Source organism: Heloderma suspectum, chromosome 7 (genome assembly GCF_057233095.1).
Source record: "Heloderma suspectum isolate Gila_16-S chromosome 7, 16-S_ref, whole genome shotgun sequence".
NCBI lineage: Eukaryota > Metazoa > Chordata > Lepidosauria > Squamata > Helodermatidae > Heloderma > Heloderma suspectum.
This window is the reverse complement of record NC_139464.1, coordinates 57,179,958-57,196,235: the sequence shown is the minus strand read 5'-3', so window position 1 is coordinate 57,196,235 and position 16,278 is coordinate 57,179,958. Positions and strand designations below refer to the sequence as shown.

Genomic DNA, 16,278 nt, shown 5'->3' with positions numbered 1-16,278 from the left:
TCTCACACTACTAGAGAAGGGGAGAGTATGGAACAGTACCAGCTACAAGCATTCAGACTGCTTATGCAACTTCCAAAGGCAAGTTTACCCTAGTGGCTCTTGTAGTTCAATGGCACCAGATGTTCCTTCCATAAATGAAGTCAGGAAGATGTCACCTGAAAGAGGAAACAAGTTGATTTTAAAATATATTCGTATTTGTGGCTTATGTCAATTCTGCAGGTGTTTAGTAACCTAAAAGTGCTTTAAATAACACTGATATTTAAACCCATGTTTGACACAAGGGAAAGGGTGCATTTATTTTTATGATATATGAATAAGAAGTTCATAGTAGAGTAACAGACAAGAAGGAAACCACTTCCACTGAGTAGGTTGCACATCCCATCAGAATATTTATAGCATTAGCTTGCAAACACATGTTTCTCTAGAGCCCTTATATTCAAATTTCAAAGATTCACCATAATTTTTCCAAACAAGGGAAATCATTGAATGGGCATTCTATGCAGCACAGAAACCTTTTAGATTTACTGAAAACAACCACTGACGTAGGCACATGTTATATAAAAATGGACTAAAATTGCCAATCCAAAAGTAACTAGCTATTATCAAGCAGCTGTTCTGGGAATAAACACTCAGGAAGGATATAATTTAGGATATAAAATAACATGAACACTCCTCTAGATTATGGGAATAGGGAGAAAAAAGATATATATGCAAAGTATTCTGGAGAGAACATATTTATGTGCAGATGGATAGAAATTTGAGGCTTATTTAAATTTTGCATGTACATCATCAATGGATGATTCATGAGGCAACTTACCTGACATGTAGGACTGCATTATACATTACAAAAGCAACAGAGAGGCAGCAAGATATTCTTCTACATGTTGGGGATTCTGTATAAGGGATGTAAGAGACTCACTATGTAGACAGGCACCACCGAGCCAAGTTTCCACACCACCATTGCACATTCCTGGTGGTAGACGGTGCTGGCATGGAGACTACATGATAGTCCCAGGCCACATGCTTGGAACTGTTCAAATGTTATGATCCATACATGGAGGTGGTACCACATGGAAGCATTTCTCATTATCACCACATGACTGTGCAGAGCACATAATGGAATTTCCATATTTCAGACAGCACCACAAGAGTGTCATTTTATTTTTTTAAACTCTGGTATTCCTATGTGAAATCCATTTAAAAACAGAGGAGCCAACTGACCAGAAAAAAACCTAGCCCGACCTACTGTGCCTTTAATAACAACTTTATCTACAGAAATCAAAAAGTGAAGCTTTTCCCATGCTTTTTGAAAAAAGCATTATCACTTGCTAATGCCTGCAGATCAGGCTGTTTGTGTGTGGCTGTTTATTCCTTCTACATAAACTATACACACACACACACACACACACAGACCTCTTCCAGTGCGCAATCAAGATAGCATACCTAGATTAAGAAGCAAATGCAGGGATTGACTTTGTGACATGGAAAAAATGATAAAGTACATGCAGCCATCTGTGGCATATTTCAAATTGCATGTGGCCTTGTACATGAGCATTGATCGGCATGTGTGAAAACACGAATGGTTCCTTAGGGTCTTTGGATCTTAAATCTTGGAACAGGATGCAGATGCTATAGTGTCAAACAGGGGTGGAATTCTAACTGAAGAACGTAGGGTTCGGCTCCTGGCAGGCTGTCATTCAGCGTTAAGCATCCAGGGCAAGAGGCAAGCCAAACAAAATATGACCAAAAAATCTGGTGTTCTGAAGCATGCTATAGACTATTTAATGGTCTATATAGCATCTCTGGATTGCTAAAACACACACACAGAGAGAGAAATTAATTTTCTATCAGTGGCTGGTCTGTAACTGTAATTAAATAAAGAAAGAAAAAAAGAGAATTTTCTATCCATTGCACCCCTGATGATCAGAAGCTCCCGAACCCAAAGGTTTATGGTCATCCTAGGCAGGGCGGGAGGAGCAGCAGAAGTGATCTTCGCCTCCCCATTCTCCTGCCCTGCATTTTTTGCTAGATGGACTTTTTTGCCCATCTAGTTGGGGTGCTTCGGAAGGGGAGGGAAGGAGGCTAGAGAGGCTGCAGGATCACTTGTATCCTGGCCTCTCCAATCCCCTCCCCACCCACTAAAACATCTGCCTTCCCCCCCTCTCTGAGACTGCTTTTCCGACTTTGGATAGCAGCCGGTGCAGTTCTCTCCGTCCTGGCTTCGGGGGGGGGGGGGGTCTGATCTCTGACCTTGGAAAGGGAAATCTGAACAACCCTATGGCCCCTAGACAATCTAGGGGCCATAGGATTGTTCCCTCCATACTTCTATCGTTGACCTAACACAAGTAAAAGATAGCATCAACTAGTTGGCCGAGCTCACCCTTTAAAATAATTAGATGTATCAAATGTGTGCACATGAACCTAAAGCTTCATACAGTGCACAGCCTGCCATTTCGGACACCGCAGTTTGAACTTCATCTATTGTAGGACAATTTGGTGCTCCTGATATAGCATTAACCCAAAGTACAAACACTTTCCTGGCTTTTAAATCCATGGAAGAAGATAGGCAATTGCGGAACAGAGCATAGAGTCCTCAGCCATTTGTTGAGCAGTAACAATAATTGGTCATTTAAATTTTTTTAAAAGATATGTTGAATTCTTTCACTGCATAGATGGTAAAGAAATAACTTTCCTTTGGTGCCTCTGCAGATTTATCTGCACGTTTAAAAAAAAATTTGTTCTGTTTGTATCAAATGTAGCATCTTTGAAATGTTGGAGGGTAAATCATTAGAGGTGGGGCTCAGCATTAACTCTTGCTGTTAGAAATATGTGAAGCACTAATAAAGAAAAAATGCCATTTCTGAGGATGTTTGTATTATCAGCAGTAACTGCACTGCAGATGACAACTGTTAATGCAATTGTCACTGTCAGTACTTTCTACACTTAATTTTGCTCTGACCTCAGTGTTTACAATCCCGCCCCTCCTCATCCCCTGCAAAATGTAGTATGAACCTGAAACTCTCCATAATAGCCCATGCATCTGAAGAAGTAGGCTGGAATACATTTGCCTCGAAACCTTATGCCAGAATAAATTTGTTGTTCTTTAAGTTGCCACAACACTTTGTCGTTTTTTCTGCAACAGACTGCCCTCTGGAACCACCTTCCCCAACCTGAGGCCCTCCAGATGTGTTGGACCACAACTTCTAGCGTGCCCCAGCCACGCAGACTGCTGACTGGCATGCTGGGAATTGTAGGTCAACACAACTGGAGGGGGCCACGTTGGGGAAGGCCGCTCTGGAATTTGTGCGCACGTGTGCATTGCACAGCGGAGCCCTTTCGTTCGTGAATAGCCGCAAGCCACACAATGCCTGAACGAAGGCGGGGAAGGCTTGAGGTTAAAAGGAGCAATTGCCAGACAAACTGAGCACCCGGCGTCTCCCTCAGCAAGTTCGGGACTGTGAAGAGGGAGAACACACACACACACACACACGCGCGGGGGGGGGGAGCGCCTGGCACACTTCCAAAGTGTGCCGGGGGTTCTCTGCCTTACCCCCTTTACAGTCCCGAACTACATTTCCCAGCAGTCCTTTCAGTCAGGCCTACCACTGCTGCTGCTTCTGTCGCCGCCGGTGGAGGCAGACTCTGGGCCGGGGAGCGGCTGTTAACTGACGGTCGAGGCTAGTCGCCGCCCGCTGTAGGGTCGCCGCCTGGGCGACGCGTGGCCATGAGCCGCCTGGGCTCGGTGCAGCAGAAGTTGCCCTGCCTGTTTGAGACGCAGGTGAAGCAGGAGCCCTCGACCAAGCGGGAGCGCCAGGTACCGGGGGTCGGAGCTGCCTGCAGCCGAGGGGGCGAGCCCCGGGCCTGCCAGGAAGGGTGGAGGGGGTGGCCGGGGCTTTCGGATGGCCCTGAACGGTGCTTCCGGGGGAGCCAGCCTTTGCTGGGACCGTCAGGCTTTGGAGGGACTCTCATGCTGCAACCCGGTGGGAGGAGACGCTTAGGCAGGGATGGTCACCTGTGCTTTCTTCCGTCCGCCTCGCCTCGTTTTTGCATCGCACGTGAAAGCACGCAGCGCGCGGCGGAACGGCTTTATCCGAGGTCACTCATGAGGAGGGTCGCTTCACACGTTCACGAAAAATCTCCGTGTACGCAAACTACCCTGCAGCCAAGCGGGCGCACGTGACGAACTGCCTGCGTGCGTTCCGTGTGGTCTTTCTTCGGAGACGCAAGCACTTTCCCTGTAGGAATGCCGTAACGTGTGAAACGGCAGGAAATGTTTTGCCCTTCCCTTCGCTGCGAGAGAGCGCTCGCAAGCTTCAGCCAATCTTCTGCCCCGTGGTGGGATGTGTAATGAGTTTTGCAGGGGTAATATACCGTCCAAGGGTTCCTGTTCAGTTTACACGTCCCTCCCCTTCTTAGTACAGGAATTACGGATAGGATTGCTAGGCGGTAGAGCCCCCTGCCCCCATTTCAGGGGCCTGGCCCTTACTCAAAACATTAGAGTCGCATTTAACACAGCGCGTGTATTCTCTCTTATTTTGAACGTGCTGATACAGTAGTGCTCTGTTTTCTTTTTACGTTTTGTATTCTATACTGGGATAACTGCATTCTTGTGAGATGAGGGCGGAGGGCTCTGTTGGGTATAATTTCAAACTCAAGCTAAAGCATTATAATCTACTGGGAGAGTTCCCTAATAAATTCTAATTTCTATATTCATCAAGCTCTAAGTAGTTAAAAAAGTAGTTATCGACTATCATTACTGGCCTTAATACATCTTACTCTTTATAGACCTAGGGCGCAATCCTATGCACGTTTAGACCGAAGAAAGTCCTACTTTCTTCGGTCTAAACATGCATAGGATTGTGCCCTTATTGAAGCAAAAAGGTTTAAATTTGGACAAATGGCTTTTACAGTGTAACAATCTTTAACAACATTACCCCCATAATGTTAGAGCAATAAACATAACTACTTACCATTATTTTGTTGGTGATGTGGCTTCTAATTTCAAACTGAAGCTTGAGAGCAACTGTTGTTCCCTTGATAAATGATGCACGGAATCTTTGTTGCCATGGATATAGTAACTTTTAAGATTCTGTAGTGCTAGGCTTGAATCCTTCAAAATGGAGAAGCACATTGCATTCCCATTGTAGCAACCTCTGAAAATGATTTTAAAGCTCAAGATGTAGGGGGTATTCTATCTTTCTTCTTTGAATAAATATTGAGAACTATACTGTGTCATGAAATAACTCGGGTATTATTAAGAACCAAGATTACTAGTTTGTTTTTTTAATCTGCTTGATAATCTGCTAGTTCTTATCTTGAAGAAAATGATACTTCCAAGAGTTTATAATGAACTTTTCCCCCCTCAGCCTTTTAAAGTGTTGGCCACTGAAACGATTAATCAAAAGGCATTAGATTCAGATATATACAATGCAGTCCCAACTGAAAAAGTGGATGGAACTTGCTGTTACATAACTACATACAAAGGTAATGTGGAAGAACTGTATTAAGAAGTCTTATGGTATAGCAGCAATATATGGGCATTATTCTCCTTCTATGCATGCAGGAAAGAGTACACAGCTGCTAACAGAAGGCAGTGCAAGGCCCCAGTTGATGACTAACTACTGAGGGGTAGATAAGGAGGCTTATCCAAGGTGATGGAGAAGACCACAATAACCTGATGTCAGGGTAGCCACAGTGGTTGCTGCGAACTGGGCACCTGGCCTACTTACCGCCCTGTATTGCTCTGTGGATTCTTTCAGTAACAGAATGAGGCCTTTCTAGCCACATCTCACTTGGCAGAAGGGACTGGCCGTGGTCCTCTCTCACATATGATGTGACTGACAACCTGTAGGCGCTGTTTGTGTACAAGGGCCTGGGCTGTTAGGTGCCAAGTGGGTCTCCTTATGCCAGGATCCCCACATACAACCATTTGTAGAGGCTGGTTCTTGACAACACATTTACCGTAAGGCCATTGTTCTTAACTGTTGATGCAAGTAACACCCATACAGCCATGTCATTACTGAATACCAGCTAACATTGGCCGAAGGTGATTAGACTGGGGGAATAATAAGTAGACATATGAATTGTACCAAAGTTAGAAAAACCCCAAGTGTCTGGTTAACTTGTATGCCTAAATTTTTACCTAGACCATCTAAAATTTATTTTAAGTCCTGGTAAAGCTGGCTTTAAATTGAAGATCATAGGGAAAACCACTAAACCATTCAGGTATGACCTAAATCATATCCCTTATGAATATACAGTGGAGGTGAGGAATAGATTTAAGGGATTAGACCTGACAGAGTGCCTGAGGAACTATGGATGGAGGTCCGTAACATTGTTCAGGAGGCAGCAACTAAATCCATCCCAAAGAAAAAGAAATGCAAGAAAGCAAAGTGGCTGTCTGATGAGGCTTTACAAGTAGCTGAGGAAAGAAGGGAAGTGAAAAGCAAGGGAGAAAGGGGAATATATATCCAACTGAATGCAGAATTCCAGAGAATAGCAAGGAGAGACAAGAAGGCCTTCTTAAATGAATAATGCAAAGAAATTGAGGAAAACAACAGAATGGGAAAGACTAGAGATCTTTTCAAGAAAATCGGAGATCTCAAGGGAACGTTTTGTGCAAAGATGGGCATGATAAAGGACAAAGAAGGCAGGGACCTAACAGAAGCAGATGAGATTAAGAAGAGGTGGAAAGAATACACAGAAGAACTATACAGGAAAGAGCTGAATGTCCCTGATAGCCACAATAGTGCAGTCAGTGAACTTAAGCCGGACATCCTAGAGAGTGAAATCAAGTGGGCCTTAGGAAGCATTACTAACAACAAAGCTAGAGGAGATGACAGTGTTCCAGCTGAGCTATTTAAAATCCTAAAGGATGATGCTGTTAAAGTGCTGCACTCAATATGCCAACAAATTTGGAACACTCAACAGTGGCCACAAGACTGGAAAAGGTCAGTTTACATTCCAATTCCAAAGAAGGGCAACGCCGAAGAGTGTTCAAACTACCGTACAATTGGGCTCATTTCACATGCCAGCAAGGTGATGCTCAAAATCCTACAAGCTAGGCTTCAGCAGTATGCGAACCGAGAACTACCAGAAGTAAAAGCTGGGTTTCGAAGAGGCAGAGGAACTAGAGATCAAATCGCCAACATTCGCTGGATCATGGAGAAAGCAAGAGAATTCCAGAAAAACATCTATTTCTGCTTCATTGACTACACAAAGCCTTTGATTGTGTGGATCACAACAAACTGTGGCAAATTCTTAAAGTGATGGGAGTACCAGACCACCTTACCTGTCTCCTGAGGAACCTGTACGAGGGCCAAGAAGCAGCAGTAAAAACCGGACATGGAACAACCGATTGGTTCAAAATTGGGAAAGGAGTACAACAAGGTTGCATATTGTCGCCCTGCTTATTTAACTTATATGCAGAGTACATCATGAGAAACGCCGGGTTGGATGAATCACAGGTCGGAATTAAGATTGCTGGGAGAATTATCAACAACCTCAGATACGCAGACGATACCACTCTAATGGCAGAAAGCGAAGAGGATCTAAAGAGCCTCTTGTTGAGGGTGAAAGTGGAGAGTGCAAAAGCTGGTTTGAAACTCAGCATTAAAAAAATGAAGATCATGGCATCTGGCCCCATCACTGGCCCCATATAGAAGGGGAAGAAATGGAAGCAGTGACAGATTTTATTTTCTCGGGCTCCAAGATCACCGCAGACGGTGACTGTAGCCATGAAATTAAAAGACGCTTGGGCCTTGGGAGGAAAGCTATGGCAAACCTAGACAGCATAGTAAGAAGCAGAGACATCACCTTGCCGACAAAGGTCCGTATAATCAAAGCTATGGTTTTCCCTGTAGTAACGTATGGCTGTGAGAGCTGGACTATAAGGAAGGCTGAGCGCCGAATAACTGATGCTTTTGAACTGTGGTGCTGGAGAAGACTCTTACGAGTCCCCTGGACTGCAAGGAGGTCAAATCAGTAAATCCTAAAGGTAATCAACCCTGACTGCTCATTGGAAGGACAGATGCTGAAGCTCCAATATTTTGGCCACCTAATGCGAAGAGAAAACTCCCTGGAAAAGACCCTGATGCTGGGAAAGATTGAAGGCAAAAGGAGAAGGGGACGGCAGAGGATGAGATGGCTAGATAGCATCACCGATGCAATGAATATGAACCTGAGCACGCTCCGGGAGAGAGCGCAGGACAGGAAGGCCTGGCGTGCTCTGGTCCATGGGGTCACGAAGAGTCGGACACGACTTAACGACTGAACAACAACAAAAGCTGGCTTAGTGAGCAATCTTATGGTCCCAGGAGAGTCTCTCCAGGGACCGCAGGATTCCTTGGAGTCTCCACTCCAAGGCCAGAGACGCTGCTATGACCTTGGAAGGGGGACTCCGGAATTCCTCCCCCCCCCCGCCACAGAAAGAACTGTGCCAGCTATTCACAAGGTCACAAAAGCGGCCTGGAGGGGTTAGAAATGGGGCATGGCGGTGGTAGGGGAGATGAGAGGCCAGAATATTACTCCTATGGCTTCTCCAGCACCTTCCAGCGTGCCTTCTCTAGATAGGCTCAGAGAGAAAAATCACGCAGAACAGAGAGGTGAAAATTGCCTCCATTGCTCCTCTCGTCCTACTGGCAGCAGCTCAACAGGACATTGGATACATTGAATCCTCCAAGTTTGGAGGCTTCCATCTCACGAGGGTACAACCCATAGGACTGCACTCTCAAGTACTGTTCTGGGTCTGATCTATACCTGCTTTTGCTGTTATAAAGCTTGATTACAGAAGTTATTATTGCTGAAAGAAGGCCAAAAGAATCTCAAAGCAGCTTATGCAATAAAATAGAACCATGTTCGTATAAAGTTGTCAATGCCTTTATTTCTTCTTGCTGCTCCGAATTAATTTTTCTGACAGTGGGATATTCCATACATTATTGTGCCAATATTCCATTGAGAATGCTGTATTTTATTTCTGTGACTTGGTTATACCTTCCCTAGCTACCATAAGTAAAAAAAAGAAAGAACTTTTGTGTAGCACCCCTTTATTTCTGTTTTAATATTTGTAATGAATTTTCAACAACAACAAAAAGGGATGGTGGGTAACAAGTTCAAATTAGCACAACCCCACCTGCAAATGTCTGGTGATCAAGGGGTTACTGTGGCAATCAGTAGGCTTGTGCCCTTCTCACCAACTATGCCAGTTAGCTCTATTAAGCCACATTTTACTGTAATGTTTGTGATACTTCACTGGTGGTGCAGTTACCATGCACAGTTCTGAGATGGTACACGCTTCGGAATTGTCCACTCTGAATAGGCAGGTGTTCATGTAAGAGAAATGCATATTTCATAGCCTATCTTGAAAATCTAGATATTCTAACAACAGGGAATGTGTGTGTAAAACAGCATTACCAACTTGATAAACAATTGTCCTTAAATCATCAAGATTCCATTGCAATAAAAGAGCACAATCCAACCAAAGCCATACACTGAAATTCTATGCACACTTACTTGAGAATATGTGTATTCTCAATATGTATGAAGAAATGTATTAAATATGTGATAGTATAGATTTCATTATATAATTGTGAATATTCTGGCCAGTATCCAATGCTGCTGCTGTGCTTATGCAATTGATGCATCACTAGCGTAAGCAACCTCTAGTGCAACACTGATAGCTTAAGCCGGCACAATGGGTTTCCTTTTTGGTTTTATACTCCCCAGTGTTAAAGTAGTATGTACTGTAGTTATTAAAAGGATTTGTCTTGTAGTTTTTCAATAAGAAACCTGTTACTATAATCTGGTTTCATAACTATAGGGCAGCCATACCTTTGGGCTCGATTGGACAGAAAACCCAACAAGCAAGCTGAAAAAAGATTTAAACGTTTTTTGTACTCTGTAGACAACTCAAAAGGTTTGTGGTGATTTTTCTGGTAATTAAAAGCTTCTGTAAGATGTGGGCTGTACCATAGGGAGGAGGTGGTGAGTACTGTTGAACCAAATGACCATACCATATCTGCAATTGTTTTTTTCCACGCAGTCATCTCCAACTTTTGCATGCACTCCTTCCTTGTTGTCATTGCTTGAAATTCAAATTGATTGGAATATCAACATTTTTAGGAGGAAGATGGGAAGGATGCTCTGTGTGGGTTTCAGCCAGCAGGGCTTTAAAGCATCTGCTGGGTTTCATGCAGTAGAGAAAATGATGGATGGGCTGGAGAATGAAAATAAGCTTCTACCTCATCTTGCTTGTGAAAGGAGCAGCGCTCTTATGAAAGCAAAGGGGAATGTCAAAATGGTGGAGGCACATCCAACTTAGATGGACATGAAGCAAAAGGGGTGCCCATAGGCAGCATGGGCTCACTAAGGAGAGAGAGGGAAAGCAAGGAAGAAAGGGTTTTGAAAAACAAAAAAAAAGCTGGGCCATGAGACAGCAGTACCCATTGGCCAAATCTGCCCCACAAAACACTATTTTTCCCTGAGCTAAAGTGACATCTTGATCAGATCAAACTATTGCTGTGGCAGTTGGCAAACTTTCAAGCCAAAGAAATGTATTTCACATTCTTGCTTGCAGGATTTACTTGGAATATTAAAGAAGACTTCAGGCCTGTTCCTGAATGCTGGATTCCAGCAAAGGAAGTAAAGCATTGCAATGGAGAGCCTTTTCCAGATGAAAATGGGCATATTCCAGGTAGAAAAATCCAGTACAACACCAGAAAGCTCTATCTTTTGTCATTTAGGGTTCACTGTGGTATTTCTGCACTTGATGGCTGCATATAATCAATTTACATGTTCAGTTGCAATCATCGAGCAACAAGTTGCCTAGAAAACCTTTTTTACAGAGTGAACTTAAATCATGTAAATAAATAAAGTTGGCAACAATGATGTGTGAATCAGCTTTTCTATATAGTATATTTCTTGTTCAGGGAACTTTTCAGTCTGTCTTGTTCATCTTCACAATATCATCGAGGCATTAAGCTTGAGAGATCACGATTGTCTGGATCACATTATATCAGAATGGAATATTAGAATGATTTCTGTTTCGTTTCTCCCCCCCACCCCAAGTGAAACAAACATGGGGCCTTGCACATCCCCACTGTCAGATTACTGATTATTGTTCAACTATCCAAAGCCCTACTTACATGCCTACCTGCAGTGACAGGTGGGTTGGTGGGCATGAGGGAGAGATGGTTTTCAACACAACCCACATACTGTGCCAGTTGGGGTAAGGCAGACCCCATCATTGCTGGCCTTTAAAAAGGCCCTTAATGCTCATTTGTTTTCCATTGCTTTCTCCTGATCATGTCGGAGATACATATATAAAAATGTGGCTCTTAACTCTTTAAGAGTTAACTTAATGTTTGATCAGTTTTAGTGTTACTGGGCTACATGTTTTTGTATTCATGTTATTGCTGGGTTTATTATTTTTGTTTGACTTTTGGAATTTCTTGGTTTACATATTGTATTTCTATATATTGGAGGCCACCTTGGTTTTTACCCTGAGAGGTGGTCCGCAAATATTTTAAATAAAATAAGCAAGTAAAATTAGTGTTCATATCATTTTAATATTTTTGTGCATATAAAGCCAAACCTGTCAGGAAATAAAACTTGTTTCTTTTTCATAGGTTGGGTGCCAGTGGAGAAAAACAGCAAACAATATTGTTGGCACACTTCTGTTGTTGACTATGAATTTGAATTGGCTCTCGTTCTCAAGCATCACACTGAGGAAATTGGTCTTCTGGAAATCAGTCCAGTTCCCTTATCCAATTTTTCAGAGCAAACACTGGAGCTTATTGGAACAAACATTAATGCAAACCCGTATGGTAAGCATATCCTATATTCATCAACTTAGATATATTTTTTAAGAATTTTATCAAGCAGTGTAACAAATGCACTGTACTATAATTAGAAATGTAATATTGTAGAAATGAACACAGCAAAACCTTTTGACAAACACACATATGAGGGTGCAGGCTACTGGACGTCCTTACTACTAAGATTTTGATGAAGCCTAGGGCAGTGATTGGCTGAGCTGCAGCTATGCCATAGAGAGGCACAGCAAGCAGAAGCGTCTCTGGCCAAGTTGCTGAGTTTCTAGAAAAAAGGTATGTGGAAAAGCCTACAACAGGAAGGCCAGGCCTATAGATGCAAAAGCTAGAGACTTACTAAGATAATAGAAGGGAGGGTTAGGAAATAAAGGTGGGGAGAAAGACATGTGGGGAGTTTATGTAATAAAATGAAGAAAAAGTTGTGTTTTAAATGTTTTGATAGGTTTAGGAAGCAAGAAACATCCTATACACTTTCTTGTCCCCCATGGAACATTTCAAATAAAAAATCCACCTGCACTGAATCACAGTGACATATTGGCTTGGCTTGATGGATGCAAAGAGGGAAACATTGAAGGAATTGTATGGCATTGTGCTGATGGAAATTTAATCAAGGTAATCCTGGAAGCTTTTCCTGAAAGTAGCCAACTTTTTCAGTTTCATGTGCAAATATTTTCATGTGCAAGATTGGCCCTGACACGCCGATTTATTAAGGACACTGTTATTTGTTTTGAGAAAAAATGAATTTTCACCTAGTGTAAGGCATTAGCTCAGCCCTAGCCACTATGATCAATGGTCAGGGATGATGGGAGTTGGGGAAGGTTGCATTAGCTTATTGGGTCACCTATCATATGGATCTGCTTATATTTCTTTGCTTGTTCTACGCACCCTTTCTGTAAGCATTGTTATGTTGGACTGAGTTTGTGCCCAAATAGAATATGACAGTGCATGCAGGTTGTTATCAGATGTCAATAGTTTAATTGTCTTTCTTTTCCTTTATAGCTTCATCGGCATCATCTTGGTTTGGCCTGGCCAGTCGCAAATCCTTATTTGATTTCTCAACCAGTTGTTGTCGACTTCAGTGGGGCCAAATATGACTATAATTTTAAACCAAAGACACTTTTTAATTATTTTTCAAAATTGGAGGGACAAAGATTCAGTAGTCTCAGAGATATAATAAGTGATCTATGATCAGATTTCTTAAGAAGATAGTCATCTGTAGGACTGCTCATTCCTTTTAGGTGAGAGTGTTGAAATATTTCAGTTTTTGTTGAAATGCAGTGTAAATAGTATTTAGTATATACATGGCTTAGCAGCCACATGTGCACATAACAAATGCTGCTGTTTATGTAGCAGAAGAGCCATAAAGGAAAATCAAAACTTTGAGCACTTATTTATATTTTTCAGTACCCAAAGGTTAAGTGTAAATATACCTTTATTGAAACATTGAGGGCTAGATACTGGGAGTGCCAGTTTTTTTCCCCCTGCTGAAGTCACTATAGGGTTGCTTCATTTTCAGTTATTGTAATGGGTAATTTGTACAGGCAAGTTTATCCTAGCAATATAGAAATAGAATATTTAAGTTTAGCAATAGATGGGACTGTGTTGATGAAATCAAAGGAAAACTCAAAAGGCTATTTGTTCATGTCAACTGAATAGCCTCAGGGCAACTTCTTGTGCTATATTTTATACTCTGCTACAGATATTGGAGTAGAAAATACATATATAGCAAATCAGTTGTGAAGAGCAGAGATATGTAAACATCACTCCTTAAAATACATAGAAGCAGTGATTTTAGAAAGGTCTTATTCTTTGGCTCCATGCATTTTAAAAGTGGAACAGTGGTATATACATCCATCTTACAACTAAGGTGTTTGTACTGAATTCAAAAAGTAGTCTGGGAAGCTACACCCGGTTTTCACATTTGTTTTAAAACGTTTACAGTAATGGGGTTTGCATTTCTTTTGAAATATATATATTCTACAGGACTGCACTATTGGCCTAAATGACTTTATAATTTTTCTTCCCTTGGGATTATGGGCTACATCCAATGTCATGTAAGCAGACTTCCCCTTGCCCCATAACCTCCCCTGCAGGTTGGGGGGTGGGGAAGGACAATCTATTCCACTGCTGGACTGATAGCATTAGATGCAACCCAATGTAACTAAAATTTGGTCTTGTTCATGAAAACCAAAATAATACAGAGTAAACAACATTATGTTTGTAGAATTTTTATTAGGCAAAGCTCCTATTATGTATCTGTCATTTTTAATTTAAAACATTTAACATGGGGTAAATGTTGAACTGCTGTTTGTTCACCATTTACATATATTAAACGTAGAAAAATAAAGAATTGCTAACTGCAGTAAATGTATTCCTTCTGTTCAAACACACCAATGGAAGATCTACAAAAATATATTGAAAACTTAATAAATTAGCACAATACAAAAAAACATAGTGAACTTTACAGTAGTGCAATGCCTTTATTCCTTACTTTTACTTCCATATTCATAGAAGTGAAAAGAGGTAGTGGCTCAAGTTTATCAGGGAGACTTTTGCTTTGTCAAGAGTCGAAAAGAATTGTATGCTAGAGTTACGCAGCAGGAATAAGCTGCACACTTGTCACTTTCTGAGGAAGTAGAAAAACATTTGCTTTGACCCATGGTATGAGCATATTTTTGTTCTTTATGCCAAGACTTTGTTATCTCCAAATGAACATCACTTGCAGGCTTATTCAAGAAATGATGTACCTTAATCAATAGAAACTCTGGCTGGAATATCTACTTGAACACCAAATTGTTCAGCAAGTGTTTTCAATCTTTCTTCCAAGATAATATTTTTTTTAACTTCTTCATTATAGTTGTATTTTAGATCCTCAATTTCTTCAAAAAAGGATGGATCAAAGTGATCCAATTCATTTTTCAGCTTTCTGACTTCTTCCTATTGAGGAACAGAAGCAGTTTTATTCATTACATTTTGAGGCTTCAATGTAAAATGAAGTTCACAAACATAATGGACACAGTCCATCCAGAGCTGAATACTTTTAAATTCCCATTGATTTAATGGGAATATTACAGTGTACTTAACTCTTTCCCACTGAAATCAATAGGATACAGAATTTTTTAAATATGGGTGTCTCATGCCCTAGGAGTTAAAGAACATGGTGGAACTTGATTTATTTCAGTTCAGACATCTAGAGATTTAAAGATCTGCTGCAGCCTTCCCTAGCCCGGCATCCTCCAGAAGTTTTAAGTTACAACTCCCAGAACTCTTGACCATGCTGGTCAGGGCTGGTGGGAGTTCATCCAAAACAACTGGAGGGCACTAGGTTGGAGAACGCTGATGTACTGCATTGCTGTGTTGAAGAAAAGGACTATGGAACAAAACCTTTGCATTTGGGACAATTTCATTAAAGATTTAACAGCATGCACACAATGGCTTTGTCAGAATGAAATTAAATCTCTCTCGCATCTGTTTTAGGCCTATTGTTTTATATCATACTTTTGAAAAGCTATAACCCAATATGGGAAAATTTCATTTGTCCTGAAAGTACAGGGGAAAAAAAACACTGGGTGGTGGAATACCTAGGAAGGACAGACTAAGTAAAGTACCGTGCTTCAATATGAGAGCTCAAGCATAGTCTGCAAGTCTTCTAAGATCCACAGATACTTATTCTGGATGTTTGCAAATGAACAATGACTGGAATATTCACAATACTAACATGAAGTCGTTGCTGTTCCAAATCTGAGGTTTTCAACTGTGTCTTGAGGTCTGTTACTTCTGCCAGTAGTTTGTAGTTCCCAGCCTTCTCTAAGTATTCATATAGAATGTTTTAGGTACAAAAATATTACTATACATGAAGATTAATTAAAATAATCTTACCAGCTAAACAAAGAAACAACTGTGATGCATTAGCCCTTTTTATCCGAAGCTATAAAAGTGAAAGGCATAGATCTGGTTCACATGTAACAACAACTCAGAGTATGGGTTGTCAGTGAATTGTGGGTTGTTATGTACGAACCCTGCACTATAGTTTAACTATGGGTTGTTAATCATGAACAGCCAGAGTTCACAACTCAACAACAAACCATGGGTTCTCTTCGTGGGCTGTGCTCACCCGATACTTACATCGTTATGTGCGAACCAGACCATAGGGTTCAGTACTGCTATGCAAAGTTGAAACTGTTACACAGATCAGCTTAGTTACAGCTGGCAGGGAGAGCCTTCACATGTGAGGGGGAGGAACACACAACTGCATAGCTCTCTTGATCACTAGACCATGGTTAAGGAATTAGGAGCATTATATCTGTACCTGTTTTAAGAGGATGTATATAGCTAAAGTAAGGTCCACCAGAAAAATACACCCCATTGGTAGAAGGGTGAATATGTATTAGCGGCAGGATGTGTTACAGCTCTAAGCTTCTTGTACCATGAAGCAAATTCTGTAATGACT

The 16,278-nt window shown here is 41.5% G+C and overlaps 3 protein-coding genes across 23 annotated transcripts in view; 1 reads left to right on the top strand and 2 right to left on the bottom strand.

Annotated features, from left to right (window-relative positions):
• ZC3H11D (zinc finger CCCH-type containing 11D) overlaps positions 1–4,330 on the bottom strand; it is a 40,888-nt gene extending 36,558 nt beyond the window's left edge. For 7 of the 15 annotated variants that reach the window (XM_084810365.1, XM_084810367.1, XM_084810373.1 and 4 more), the window contains exons 1-2: positions 3,604–3,988; positions 89–155 (exon numbers count right to left, since the gene is read on the bottom strand). The gene's annotated coding sequence lies outside the window, so the exon portion shown is untranslated. Of the gene's footprint in view, positions 1–88; positions 156–3,603; positions 3,990–4,012 lie in introns of those variants that run through there. The other 8 variants (XM_084810369.1, XM_084810372.1, XM_084810380.1 and 5 more) reach the window with 6 other exon arrangements.
• On the top strand, positions 3,645–14,704 carry RLIG1 (RNA 5'-phosphate and 3'-OH ligase 1). The gene is made up of 7 exons (XM_084810385.1): positions 3,645–3,814; positions 5,367–5,484; positions 9,818–9,913; positions 10,574–10,690; positions 11,625–11,822; positions 12,271–12,440; positions 12,828–14,704. Exons 1-7 carry the CDS (start codon positions 3,725–3,727, stop codon positions 13,014–13,016), a joined length of 978 nt encoding a protein of 325 aa, XP_084666511.1. The 5' UTR covers positions 3,645–3,724; the 3' UTR covers positions 13,017–14,704.
• CEP290 (centrosomal protein 290) overlaps positions 14,041–16,278 on the bottom strand; it is a 73,639-nt gene continuing 71,401 nt past the window's right edge. For all 7 annotated transcript variants that reach the window (XM_084810343.1, XM_084810346.1, XM_084810348.1 and 4 more), the window contains 2 exons: positions 15,547–15,635; positions 14,041–14,765 (listed from right to left, as the gene is read on the bottom strand). In XM_084810343.1, coding sequence (XP_084666469.1) covers positions 14,577–14,765; positions 15,547–15,635 — 278 coding nt within the window. In that variant the 3' untranslated portion in view covers positions 14,041–14,576. The remainder of the gene's footprint in view (positions 14,766–15,546; positions 15,636–16,278) is intronic.